The sequence below is a fragment of the Panthera uncia genome, assembly GCF_023721935.1.
Source record: "Panthera uncia isolate 11264 chromosome A3 unlocalized genomic scaffold, Puncia_PCG_1.0 HiC_scaffold_11, whole genome shotgun sequence".
In the NCBI taxonomy this organism is placed as follows: domain Eukaryota; kingdom Metazoa; phylum Chordata; class Mammalia; order Carnivora; family Felidae; genus Panthera; species Panthera uncia.
The window spans coordinates 14,640,073-14,653,428 of record NW_026057578.1 but is presented as its reverse complement, the minus strand read 5'-3'; the positions used below and the strand labels follow the sequence as shown (position 1 = coordinate 14,653,428).

The 13,356-nt window shown below is 56.5% G+C and overlaps 1 protein-coding gene across 1 annotated transcript in view; it reads left to right on the top strand.

The window, feature by feature from the left end:
* The window catches only part of SLC12A5 (solute carrier family 12 member 5), a 34,238-nt gene continuing 20,882 nt past the window's right edge, over positions 1-13,356 (top strand). The window contains exons 1-2 of the mRNA XM_049650658.1: positions 1-184; positions 13,261-13,353. Of these exons, the coding sequence (XP_049506615.1) occupies positions 64-184; positions 13,261-13,353 (214 nt within the window). The 5' untranslated portion in view covers positions 1-63. The remainder of the gene's footprint in view (positions 185-13,260; positions 13,354-13,356) is intronic.

Genomic DNA, 13,356 nt, shown 5'->3' with positions numbered 1-13,356 from the left:
CCGGGCTGCAGCCACTTGTGCGATCTGGGCCCGTACCGCCGCCGCCCGGCTCCTTTCCGCACCATGAGCCGCAGGTTCACGGTCACCTCACTGCCCTCCGCGGCGCCCGCCGGGACCCCTGACTTAGAGTCCCAACTGCATTCGGCAGCCGATCTCCGCCACCTCTCGGGGGAAGACGCCAAAGGTAGAGGCCGCAGGGGGCGGGGCCTGGCGGCGTGGGGGCGGGGCGAGAGAAGGGGCGGGGCATAGGTGGGCGGGTCTTCTGTTGGAAGGGGCAGGGCCAGGGGTTTGACAGTGGGGTGGTCTCAGCCTAGGGCCATAGATGGGAGAGGAGCGGGGACCTAGAGGGGTGGGAAGGAGGCTGGATGGGAAATGGTGAGGAGAGGGGCCAGATTCGAGGTGGGCGGGGTCACAGGGAAGAGGGTGGGGCTATAGGCGAAGGGGCGGATCTTGCGTTGGAGGGACTAGAGTCCAAAGGGGGCTGAACTGGAGGGCACCAAAGGGGCGGGGTCATTTCGGGTAAGGGGCGGGACCGGAGAGGAGAAGGTGAAACCAGGAAAAGAGGAGGGCGGTATGATTAAGGGGTAGGTCCAGAGGCAATGGGAGGAAGCAGGATATTTCTGTTTGGGGGCAGAAAAGGGCGGGGCCAGAGGGAACGGGTTGTGCCAGGAGGATCGGGGTGGGGTCGAGGGCGGGAGGTAAAATGAGTCTGGGTCGCTGAGGCTGGTGCCGGCTAGGCAGGTGATTGGTGCCTGGAGGACCTTCCAATCCTCGGCTTCCCTGGAGGGGACAGCGCCTGGGGATCCCGGGAAGGAGATGGAAGAAAGAGAAGTTACTTTCGGGCCGCTAGATCTTGGGAGAATTCTGTGGGGTCTCCAGTCCCGACCCTTGGGGACCCATTTAAGTCCCTCTGCTCCAGCCCCAGAAGAGGGTTGGCTGGAACAAGCTCAGGCTAGATTGGGGGCGTCTTCTTCGAGGACCTATTGCTGTTGTCTCGTAATGGAAGTTACACCCAGGGTACAGAAGAGGAGAGGGGAAGGATCCTTCTAGCTCTCAATGAAGAATTAGCACCCTGGATGCTCTCACAGCCTCCTCCCCAGGGGGCATTTGTCAGGGGTCCCCTTCCTGGCTCTGAGCCCCTCAGGTCTGGAAGAAACGCAGCGAATCGGCTTGGAGTGGCTCCAGCACGGGGAGGAGGAAGAGCCTCCCCGGACCGCCAGGGGTCGCTGCTGAGCCGCAGGTGAGCTCACCCGGACTGCAGTAAAACTAAGCACCAACGACCCTGGAGGGGGCCCTTTAGGAGCTTCTTTAGCGAACCCCCTCGTTGTGTAGATGACCAAACGGAGGCCTGGATTTCCTCAGGGCTCCAGCCCCTGAACCAACCGCCTCCTGGACATGGCCATTTGGATTTCTTGGGGTCCCTCCATTCTTCATATTTTCTGTCAACTGTCTGTAGCCTTTCTTATTTTCATGAATGTCCTTTCCATCCTTATAATTTTAAAAGTCAGAACTCCAGGAGCTATTCTCAATGCCTCCTTTTCTTTTCCCACCAGATCTAATTGGTCCTCACATCTTGCCTACCCCTCCCCCCCAACTGATCCTGAATCTGTCCCCATCTCTCTTCCTGTCACCATCACCCTGTACAAACCTCCATCATTTCTCCCAAGGCCTCAGCCACGGCCACAGCCTCCTCACTGGTCTTCCTGCCTCCAATCCTGTCCTAATCATCCTCCACACAAGCTCCCCATCGCTTTTAAGATAAAGGCCAAACCCATAGTCCGTATTTGAACTCTTTTCCTCATTTGCTCCCGGGCATACCTGTCCGTGTTCATCTTCCCACCTCCATTAGCTGGGAAACTCCTACTCACTCTATGGGTTATGGCTCATTTAACCTCTCCTGAAAACCTTTTTCACTTTCCCTTGCTTCCAGGCAAAGGCAGTCATTCCTCTCCTGCCCACCCACTGTACCATTAGAGCACATGTCCCAGTGGATGCAAGTTATTTGCTTGTATGTCTCCTACAACTCAAAAGCAGGGACCATATCCTTTTATCTTTGTGTTCTGAGTTCCAAGCCCACAGCCTGGCACTTAGTAGGTGCTTAATGTTTATCAGACGAGAGGGGAGTGTCTGAAAGCTTCCGTTTCTCCTCCTCTTGCTCTCCTCTCCTCCCATTTCCCATCCCCTGGCCTGAGAATAAGATGGCCCTCTCTCTCATTCCAAGGTGATTGATCGGTCTTCCCATTCCCATTTCCAAGCTCCTGAATGTTGAAGCAAAATATGGCTCTCAGTTTTGGGTGTGCAGGTATGTGTGCAAACTGGATGTGAATCTGGAATGCTGTATGTTCGTGGCAGAGGTGGTGTGTGTGTGTGTCTTTGTGCGTCTTGAGGGAGGAGCATCCCACGCGAGCTCTGATGACCTGTGGGGCGGTCAGTGAGTCAGAGCTTATATGTGTCACTGTATTCCGGGGTGTTGATGGGCATGTTGATGTATTTCCGTGTTTGTCTGTGGAGTGGGTACCTGTGTGTATGAGTTTACTAGAAGTTTCATCTTGGGAATGCTTTGGGTGACTTTTAACCTCTTTGGCCCCGAGACAGCGTCCAGCACCTCCTCCTTGCTAGGTTACTGCATGGGGAAGTAGAAAAGGGCTCCCCAGGGGAACCCAAAATCTGGTGATATCTTTCCCACAGCTGTTCTCGTGTCCACCTCTGGCCCCAAGGAGATGTTTTCCCCACCTCTTGTCCTCACCCAGGCCCACGGGGACAGATGGCAGCATGTGGATGGGAGACGTTTGGCAGGTCACTTGTGTACGAGCATTGTCTTTAACTCTGGACCAAGCGAGTGGAGTTTGTCCCTGGCAGAAGTGCCTCCTGCTGCCGGAGGATCAGCTATAGTGGGAACATAGCTTAGAGGGGTGACAGCAGCACATCAGAGGCTGATCCTTGAATCCACCACTAACCCTCAGCTGCAGCCCCCATACCTCATTTGCCTCATTGGTACCATGGGGGAGATTGACGGTGACTTGGCTGGCTAGAAGTGGACCCAGGGCCAGTTGTTACAACTCTGAACTATTTCCCCACCCCTTTACACCACTTCCCACTGTGCCTCAGTTTCTGGTGGAGGGAGACAGGGCACTGGAAAGAACCCTGGGCCCGGGTTAAGGCTAACGGGAGTTGAGATGTGTTCCCATGAGTGACAAGGAGCCGCCTTATGCTAGGGGGTAGACCACGGTACAGCCCATCCACGTGCTAGCTCAGCCTCTGTGCTGTGGTCTTGGGCACGTTGCTTCCCTGTCTGGGCCTCAACTTCCTCATCTGTAGTAAAAAAGATTTGAACAGGAAGCTATCTGAGGGTCATTCTAGCCTTAAAAATGCTAGGATTCTTTGATGATCTAGAAGGGTGAGGTTCTCTGCCTCTCCCATACCCAAACCTCATATTTCAGTCTCTCTATCTGTAAATTGGGAGGAATGACACTGAGTTATTGGTATAAATATATGATCCGGAGATCTCCAGCCTGTTCAGGTTGTTGTGCAGTCACCCCTTCCTCAAGCCAGGACTCAGAACCTTACAGCCCAGTACCTCAGCCCAAGGTGAGCCCTGGGAATCTCCATGGCAACAAACTGGTTATGAACGGGGCTGCAGTTGCCATGGTGACGGGCTGCTCTCTCTCTCTCTCTCTCTCTCTTTCTCTCTCTCTCTCTCATCCCCCTCATCTCCCCTCCCCTCTTCTCAATGAACCAGAGCGATCTGCGGGCACCAGCTCTCCAGGTGGGGTGGGGGTGGGGGTGGTGGGTGCAGTGAGAAGGGGGTCCAGATTGAGAAAGAGGGAAGACGGGTTGAATCTGTAGGGGAATAGGGGGCTGTTGGGGTGCCATTGCCATGGTGACAGGGCTGCAGCCTGTTAATTAAGCCCCTGGTTGCCACGGAGACGATGGTGGTTGACGTGCTCTGCGGCGAGCCCTGTGTGTGTGGGGTGTGCTATGCGCTGGACTCATCAATTCACCGAGAGGGTTTTGGGTCTGGACGACCGGCATGTAGTTTGGGGAGAGAAGAGTGAAAGAGGGAGTTCGGAGCCTTGGCTCCAGGAGGCCAAAGCTGGGGTGGGTGGCTTAGGTCATGGGGGTAATGATATGTAGATAAGGATGCACAGGGATTAAGCCATAAAGAGCAACACTATGCCTGCCTCGTGTGGCAAGAAAATCCAGTCAGGTGGCTCCAGCTTCCTCCAAATGGCCTCCTATTCTGGTTCCCCGGATGGAGCCCTGGCCTGGAGGTCAGGGAGCTGGATTCTAGTCCCCAGTCTGCCACACGTTCACCCCATGAAGAAAATGTGTACCTTTCCGCTTCGAGGCTTTAATTTCCCCGTAAATGAGGGGTGGGCAAAAATAACTTATAAAGTCTCGTCCAGTTCCCACATCCTGACACTCAGGCAGCTTCTGTGAAATTTGTTTCTCTGTGAGAAGCGTAAGGTGGGGCGGGGGGCCGTGAACTTTAGAGCTTTCAAATTCAGAAACAGGACCCTTCCTAGCTCTAGCATCTTGTGTTGGTTTAATGAGAGCCTCCCCCTAGCCCTAGGGGAATCTTCCTAGGGCTCTGGGTGGAGATGAGATGCTAAGCTGACAGCCATGTTCCTGGGGCTCAGGGCTGAGGGTCACCTTACTGGTGACCTTACCGGCCAAGGCCAGGCTGGCAGTGCAGAAGATGCGTGCAATGTGTTTTCTCAAAGTCTCGTGGCAGAGGGTTGGCCTGAGGCCAGAATAGGTATCAGTCTCCTTCAGAGGCAGGGGGTGTGAACTGAAGGGGCAGGGTCTCCCCTGGGGTCTGTCTCCTTACTTGGTCTGGGCTCCTTAGGAAGGGCTCCATGGCTTTAGTCTGAGATAAATGGAGTGGGCACTAAGAGCTTTCAGAGTGGGAAGAAGTCCCTTGGATTTATGTGGCCTCACCCTTTCATTTTGCAGATGGAGATACTAAAGCCCAGAAAGAGCAACTTAATTTTCCCCAGGGATACACAGAACTTGGGGGGCAGACGGCAGGAGAACATCACTATCTCTTGAATCCCAGATGTCCTGTGAGATAGAAGCTCTGGTGAGGGTGGGCGGAGGGGGTATCCAGGGGAAGAGCTATCACTTCTGCCTTCACCTATACTCCCCTGGGATCTAGGTTCCTCCTGTGGGTGGGCTTAGTCCCTGAGTGGCCAGGGCTCTGGACCACAAACAAATGGAAACAGATCCAGGGGAACGTCCCAGATCTGAGATTGCTGGGGGAAAAAATCTCAGCCTTTAATTTATTTCACAGTACTTCTCGGACAAACATGCTACACATTTTGCTATGTTACCTGTCCCTACAGAGTAGTGGAAAACCACGCTGCTGCTGCTCGTGGTGGTGATGGTGGGGTGTGTATGTAGTGGAGTGTTTACGAATTCTTGAACACTGTTATCCACCTGCTGTCCTTTTAACCCCTGCCACCACGCCAAACCCATCTCACCTTTTTTGTGGTTTTCTCCCTGGGAAAGCCAAGAAAACCAATTCTTAGACCTTGTCTGAATAGCTGGCTCTCCATCCTAACAAGTCCTTCCAGCGTCCACAAAACCCAGTGGCAGTGATACCTTATTGGTGGATCCCTCAGAAGCCCCTTTCCGTCAGCTGCCAAAAACTGTGATCAACCTGATCTGAAGCCACTGACAGATGCGTACAAGGACTCTGAACAGCAGGCCCTGTCCGTGACTCTGAAAAGCCGTGCCCTTGAATGGGGTCTCCAGTCATGTGGATGGCTTTTTAGGACCCTTGAAGATCTTCTGGGCCTACCTCCAGTTGCAAGGGGTACTTCAGTCCTGCACCTCTGAAGCCTGACCACAAGAGAAAGGAGAGAGCTCATTTCAGACTGATCCCTGTTCCCTTTTTAGTAGCCAAGGATCGGAGACGGCTGAGCAGTTTGGTTTGAATGTATCTTTGTCCCTTCTATTGGAGGCAGGACCAATTTTAAAAGAAATTATGTTGAAGAAGACTCCTACATTGGAATAAAGCAAACTGGATTTTAGACCGAATCCTGCCATTCACTGGCGTAGTGTCCATAGGCAGTAATTTCTCCTCTTTGGGCCTTATTTTTTTTTTTTTTTTTTTTTTTTCAGTCCATAAGGTGAAAGCTGTCTATTAGATAAGATGATTGATGTGATCCTCTCCAGCCCTGGGACTCTCCTGGAATTTAGAGGGCTAGTGCTGGGGGTTAGGGTGAGTCTGAAAATAATTTCCCCTTAACCTGCTCTCCCCTTTGGGTGTTTCGATCTTCTGGAGACACAAACGGTCCAAACCTGGGATGCTTCTTCCTGAGATGTCTCCACCACTGGCTCAGGTCTGGATTCTAGGGGTTGTGAGAGGTCCCAATCAAGCTTCTGGAGGACTGGTGTCAGGGGAGGGGGAGGAACACAGAGAGCATGCTGGCTCTGGAATCCTCAGAAAGCAATCCTGGATTAGGGGATTAGACACTCCTGCCCCAGGAGAAAATCTGGTCCCAAACCGCCTGACGGCCTCATTCCTCCCTCCCCCACTCTGTCCCTGGCCTGCCTCCTACCATCCTAGTGGGGAGTCCCAGATCCCTAGAACCTTACCGCTGCCTTCTCTCCTCATCGCATCTCGTTCCCAAGGCTGTTCTACAGTCAGAGGGTCCCTGCCTTGGACTCCTGGGATTTGTCTTGGGGGTGAGATGCTGGGATGCAGTCTAAGCACAATGACAGGGTTCACTGCAACTCCTCAGGTTCCACTCCTCCCATTTTAAGACAGAATGAGCCAGACAGCTCAGCCCAGTGACCCTGAACCCCTAGGGGCAGCACAGGGCTTCAACTAAGGGCTCTGGCCTCAACATACCCCAAGTTCCAACCTCTTGACCAGCGATTTGGGAAAGGGTCTGGTTCTCCACTCTTCTTCAGGGTTGGCCTCCCCAGCTTTGCAGGCAGGATCCCCAGAGACCCGTATTCCATGGCGCCCCACCCCCGCCGCATCAGTACTCCTCGCCTTCCCCCTAGGGGTCACCCCAGACCCCTAGCCAGGCAGCCGCTGCGGGGCCGCCTCCCCGCGGCCGCGACCTAGTTCCCTGCCGTTATTTTTAGGGCGCGGGATGGCACCTGCCCACGTGCCGGCCCCGCCTGCGCCGGGGAGTGGGGGGCGGGCGGAGCTGCGTCTGCTCGTGGGAGGCGAGGCCCCCGTCCCCCGCAGCACCCCCTCCATCCCACCCGTGCAAGCCCCCAGTTTTCGTGCGAGGGGGCCTCCAGCCGCGCTCTGCCCTCCCCTTGTCTCCTCTTCTTCCTCCCTCTCGCGCTCCCCCCCAAAACCCCGCCAGTGGCTCACGCCTCCTGCATACGGGATGAGGTGAGCAGCGCCGCCGCTGAGAGGGGGCGCGCGCGGGTGTGAGCGTGTGTCCGTGTGCGAGTGTGTGTGCGCCGGGCGGGCGGGCACTGCAGCTTCTTCCTCCGTGGAGCGGAGAGCGAGAGAGAGCTAGAGCGAGCGAGCGAGCGAGCGGCGAAGGCGGGCAGAGGGGCGCGGGCGAGGCGGAGCAGCCATCCCCGGGCCCGGCGCCGCGCCGCCACCATGCTAAACAACCTGACGGACTGCGAGGACGGCGATGGGGGAGCCAACCCCGGTAAGCAGCGGCCCGGGGGCGGCGAGGGAGGGGGCGACGAGGAGAGGAGGCAGCTCTAGGGTTAGAGGCAGAGCGGGGGCCGCCTCCTTCAGAGGAGAGGCTGGGACTGACCTGGGCGGTGGGCGCCCACGGCGGCCTGGAGCCCTACTCCATTGGAATGCGCCAGGCGCTGTCCAAGGTGCTGGAATGCGCCGCGCCCGTGGCAGGGCTGGGGGCCGAGGGGGTTGCCAGTGCCCACGGTCCGGGGGCAGACGTGGGTTAGCTAAGCGGGGGAGGCGGTGGGAAGGGGATGGAAGAGCTAGAATGGGCTGACGTGGACCTCGACGGGCGGGAGGAAGGGTTCCTTTCCTCAAGAAGGGACCCCGGCGTCCTGGCGCAGAGCGTTGACCGGCGACGCGGGGAGGGGGTGGGGGGGGGTGCAGTCTGCTGCAGTCCCTCGCTCTGAGACTTCCAACTGAAAGGTGGGGGGAAGGTACCCATGGGGGGTTGGAACCATATGACAGCCCCCGTCCGGGCTGTGGTGTCGCCTTAAGGGGACACTTGGTGCAATCGGGGGCCCCCCTCCCCCAAAGCTGCCGGAGGTCCGACCTCAGACTGAAGCGTACCTCCTCCGGAGATTTTCAGCTCTACTTTGCGGAATCTCCCTCTCCCTCTCGCATACCCATGGGTTCCTATTCAGGACGGGAAGCAAGATCACCCTCCTTTCTTCCCTCTTTCCCCTTCCTCTCTCGGTACACTGGGATGGCAGTGAGGTTTCCAGGGCGGGGCAAGGGGGAGGTTTTCTAGTCTGCTCTGCTAGCTTCCCCAGCGAGGCCTCAGGAATGGGGTCCCAGCAGCTGAATCCCCGGCGCCGCCGCGGCGCGGACACTGCGGACGCGCTGCGGTGGGTGCGGAGACTCGCTAGGAGCTCGGGGGCTTGAAGCAGGTCCTTTCGCCGCTCCTGCTTTCTGCCGCCCTCCTCCACAGTTTCCCCGCTCTGAGGTCTTCGGGCCAGCCACCCCCTCGGGCTCCCAGGCCCCCCGCCGCCCCCCAGCGGTCTCAGCCATCCATCACGGCTGTCAGCCGCCCCCACCCCCCACCCTCCAGCGGCGCTGCGTCCCTTGCGCACTAGCGCGCCTCCCGCTCCGGCTGTCTGCGCTCGGCGCTTTCAAACGGTCCCCTGGGCATTGCTTGACCCTCTGGGCTGAGATTCTTGCAGACCTCCCCGGGGGATGACCAAAGAGCCCCAAGGACTGAAAGAGCGAGGTCTTCCAGGGACTGGCAGCCTAGACTTGAAGTCTTCCGGATCCTGGATCCAAGTCAGAGCCAAGTGGCCGCTTGGGAAGGCTGTGGGCACCAGGGTCCCCAATTCTTTGTCTGAGACCCTCTTTTCCTTCCTGACGTTGAGTGGTATACAGAGGTCAGAACCACCAGCTAGCCAGCTAGTTCATCCATCTCCCGGGTGACCCTGGGGTTACCTCATCCCATAGCCGACCCCCTCCCCAGCAGGCTTAGGCTCCGGGGGAAGAGGGTTTGGCAAAGTCGAGTCTGCGACAGATCCAGGCATCCCGACGCGGTGCCCCGGGAACGAGTGTGTGTGTGTGTGTGTGTGTGTGGGGGGGGTGTCATTTCCATCTGGGATCCCCTTCAGATACCTCCATTCTGAAGACAGGGACTCAGCCTGAGAGAGAATCTCTGCTCCCCCCAGATATGGGGTATGGTCCTATCCCCCAGCCCTGATTTCTCTATCCTGAGATTCCTGCCTTACTGGGCCTTGGGGTTTCCATGGGGTCTCCGGAGGCCTAGAAAAGAGGCATCTATGTGTGTGGAACAGGAGTCCAGCTAAAAGCTCCCTTCCGTTCTACCCCCTCCCCATTAGTTACTAGACTCTGAGTGTAGCAGGGCCATCTGGAGACTTTCTCTCTATGTGTAGGGTCCAGGACCTGGTCAGGAGTTTGGGGTCCCAGAAAGATAAGGCCTCCCGGCGATGCCTGAAGGTGATGGTAGGGGGCTCTAAGGACCTGCTGGACTTGAGGGAAGAGGGACTATCAGATTGACAGCCTCTGCCATCTCTGATTTTAGGTTCTTGGGGATGTAGGGGAGGACCTGGGAATGTGAGGTGCTGACCTCAGGGAAGTGGGAATAGCCTGAGCAAGAGGGTTCATCCGGACTAAGGAAGAACCCAAGGATACTGTGTCTGGCCCCCACGCCTCCTATCCCCTTGGGGTCTGACGCCCTCCCCCACCCCAATCTGGCTTGGGGATTCCCCCAGGCCTGGCCCCAGGCCCCCGGGGGAGGCTCCTTAGCCCTCGCCGCTCGCCTGTTTCCTCCCCGGGAGCTCTGGCCGCCGCAGCTTAATTGAAAGCCGATTCGGGCTGAGAGCTCCCAGGGGGCGGGGGCGGGGGCGGGGGCGGGGGCCAGGCGGAGAGGGCTCAGCCTCAGTCTGGCCCTGCCTCTCGCGCGCGCGCCACTCGCCGCTACCCGGCAGCCTGCGTCCTGGCTCTGGGAATTCGGGGCGAGTTCCCCCTTCGCAGTTCCCCCTGCTCCTCTGAGAACTCCTGAAGCTCACCCCTCTCCCCTCGACCAGTGCGCCCGCCGTTCCAGGGAGGGGACGAAATCAGCCCCCCGGCAGAGGAGGCCGGCGGCCTGGCATCCCGTCCGGATGGCAGGTGGAAGGGCGGGACCCAGGACCAGCCTATCGAGCCGCCCTCTCCCCGGCCCTCATCTCCTAGCTGGGAAACGGCCCCGAGTCTGGCTCCGCGCAGCGCGTCGCGTTACATAAGCGGCTGCGGGCGCGTGGCCGCCTGGGCTCGGCGCTGCGCTCTCTGCCCGCGCGGTCGCCATGGAGACCGGCGCGGGACTCCCTAGAGCCGGGTCTCCGGCCAGGACGACCCCCTCGCGGCCCGGCGCGTTCCCTGGGACCCCAGGAAGGAGGAGGGGCTTGGGAGGGGGCGGGAAAAGTAGAGGGGAGGGGCTCTCGTGGCCTGTAGTCCCGGCGCGGAGCTGACGCGGCGGGGAGAGGTACCCAGTCCCACAGGAGGCAGGGCCCCTAAATCTTGCGGCTTGGGGAGAGGTGTGGGATGCGGAGGCCGGGCTGGGTGGGGCACCACGAACATGAATAATAATCGTACTTGAAATAGCAGCAATAGTTACGCTTATGTGCTAGGCACACCCAATAGGCGTTATTCCCTTCAGCCTCAGAACAGCCCTGTGAGTTAAGCACAATTATTTTCCCTTTGCAAAGGAGGAAACTGAGGCTTAGAGAGTTTAAGTGACTTGCCGAACATGTCGGCACGGCCAGTGAAGCTGGGACTGGAGCCTAAATCTTGACACCCCCCCCCCCAGCCCTTTTCCAAGAAATTTGTTATCTCCCTGAACCCTTCTTGTTCCCACAACCCAGTGTGTTGATGAAGCATCTTGTCGGCATTTTTAAAAGGAGGAGGAACCCACTTTTCTTTTATTTCTCCTGTTCTCTGGCCCCAGGCAGCTCTTCTGAGATCCTGGGGGTCAGGAAGGAAGCCGGGGGAATTTATCTCCAAATACTTTTTCCTCCTGAGAAAGACTTTTTCCACCCCCCCCCCCCTCCTTAGCATCTATTATGTGCCAGGTTCTCACTGGGAGGACAGATCTGCTATTTCCAGGCACTCAGATATGTGAGGAGAAGAACGAGCTGATAGTGGCTCCCTGTTTAGGGACCAGGAGCTCCTGGCTTGATCGATGAGGTGGAGGTGGTGGCAGGAGAAGGTGGTGGGTGTCCCTTGAGCTGGTGAGGCATCGCTTCCCCCTTCCACAACTTTGAGTCAGGATGAGACTGGATTTGTAACAGGTCATGCTCTAGGGGTGGACCCTGGCTGGGTGACTAAGGAAGATTTCCAGGAGGTAGGGAGGAGAAAAACGGGGGAGGATTGGGAAGATGGAGGTGGAGAAAGACATGACAGGAGACCAGGGGACAGGAAATTCAGAATATGTAGGGCCTCAGGTTCATTTGGGATTTGTTTATTGGGGACTTTCTCCAGATGTCTGCTACTGGGATTCAGCCCTTGAGCTGAGAAAGGGTGACGGCTGAAGCCAAGGGAAAGTGCCTATGGGGGTCTCCTATGTCTCTTTGAAAGGACCTCTGCTAGGGGCCCAAAAGACTTCCTCCTTGGGTGATCTCATCCAGATTCATGGTTTCACACATTTCCTCCACACATTGTCATGGGTTACCCTCATCTCCTTCTCCTGCCCAGCCTTTCTTCTGGGGCCCAGGCTCTGTATATCCAAGAGCCTTCTGGACGTATTCACTTGAGTGTCCTATACTGCCTTTCCCTCAGTCAAATTCAGCTTCTTACCCACCCCCAGTCTCTGCCCTTCCCACATCTATTAAATAGCACCATCACCCACTCATTGACCTATGCTAGAAACCCCAGACATTATCCTAGGTTTCTCCTTCTCATGTCCCCAAACATCTGGCATAAAAATATGTGCCAATAATTCTTGGGTCTGTCCATTGTCCTGCATTGCTCTGGCCTGGGTCATCCTCAGCCCTTGCCTGAATTACTGAAAGTCTCAAACTTTCTTTAGATGAAATTCTCCATCTAAAGGCCAGAGTGATTGCTCTAAAACACAAGGCTGTTCATGGCACCTCTTTGGCTGAAACTCTTCAATGACTTCCCATTGTCCTCTGGATGAAGTCCAAAATCTTTAACATGGCCTGCTAATCATTTAAGGACTGAGTCTACACCTTCTGAGGCTCATCTTTTCATAGGTCACTCTCCACCTTTCAGCCCCTCCCTCCATGTCCCTTCTTCAGACTCCAGCCAGATCAGGCTTCTTTCAGCATCTCTGACCCACTCTCTTCACTCTTCCCTCTGGGCCATCGAACATGCTGTTCTGCAGTTCTCTCTGCCTGGAACACCCTCCCGCCTCCCTCCCAGCGTAGCTCTTACTCATCCTTCAGTTCTCAGCCTACTTGTCACTTCCTCTGGGAAGCCTTCCCTGACCTCCCAGGCTGGGCTGAATGCCTCTCCTGTATTCCCACAGTCCCTTATTCATCTCCTATCACAGAATTTACCACTCTGGGTTGGAAATTCATGAATACTGTTTTATCTCTTCTGCCTGTGGTTTCCCTGAGGGCAGAGATGGTGTCTTGGTGTGTGTTTTACTCCCTCTCCCTCCCATGCTGATATTGGCACATGGTAGAGATCCAGTAAATATGTGTTGACTGAAGATGTATGAGGGGCATAGGGGATGCCACATGGGTCACTTCTCCAAGAGGTAAAGTATCCTTTGGTCCTCAGGCTTCAGTATTCTCTGCCTTTGTCTCTGGGAAAGAGCATGCTTTCACCCCAGAACACCACCGTGGTCCCAGTTATGGTCGAGGAGGGGCACCTGGAGAGTCTAGAGTGACCTAGTGAATGAAGAAGGACCCCCCAAGGGCAAGGAAGCACTCACATCTTCACTAAAAACCTACTACGTGTCAGGGAATGCACTAGGCTCTTTACACATCCTGTCAACTAAAATTCTACAAGGGGGGGGGCATTACTGTTAGCTCCGTTTTTCCAATGTGCAAACTGAGGTTCAGAGAGTCAAAGTGGCCACATAGCTGGATGCCCAGGCAGAAGGATGGCAACCCATTGGTGCCAGACCCCTGACTCCTCTGCCTTCTCAGGTGATGGCAACCCCAAGGAGAGCAGCCCCTTCATCAACAGCACTGACACAGAGAAGGGAAGGGAGTATGATGGCAAGAATATGGCCCTGTTTGAGG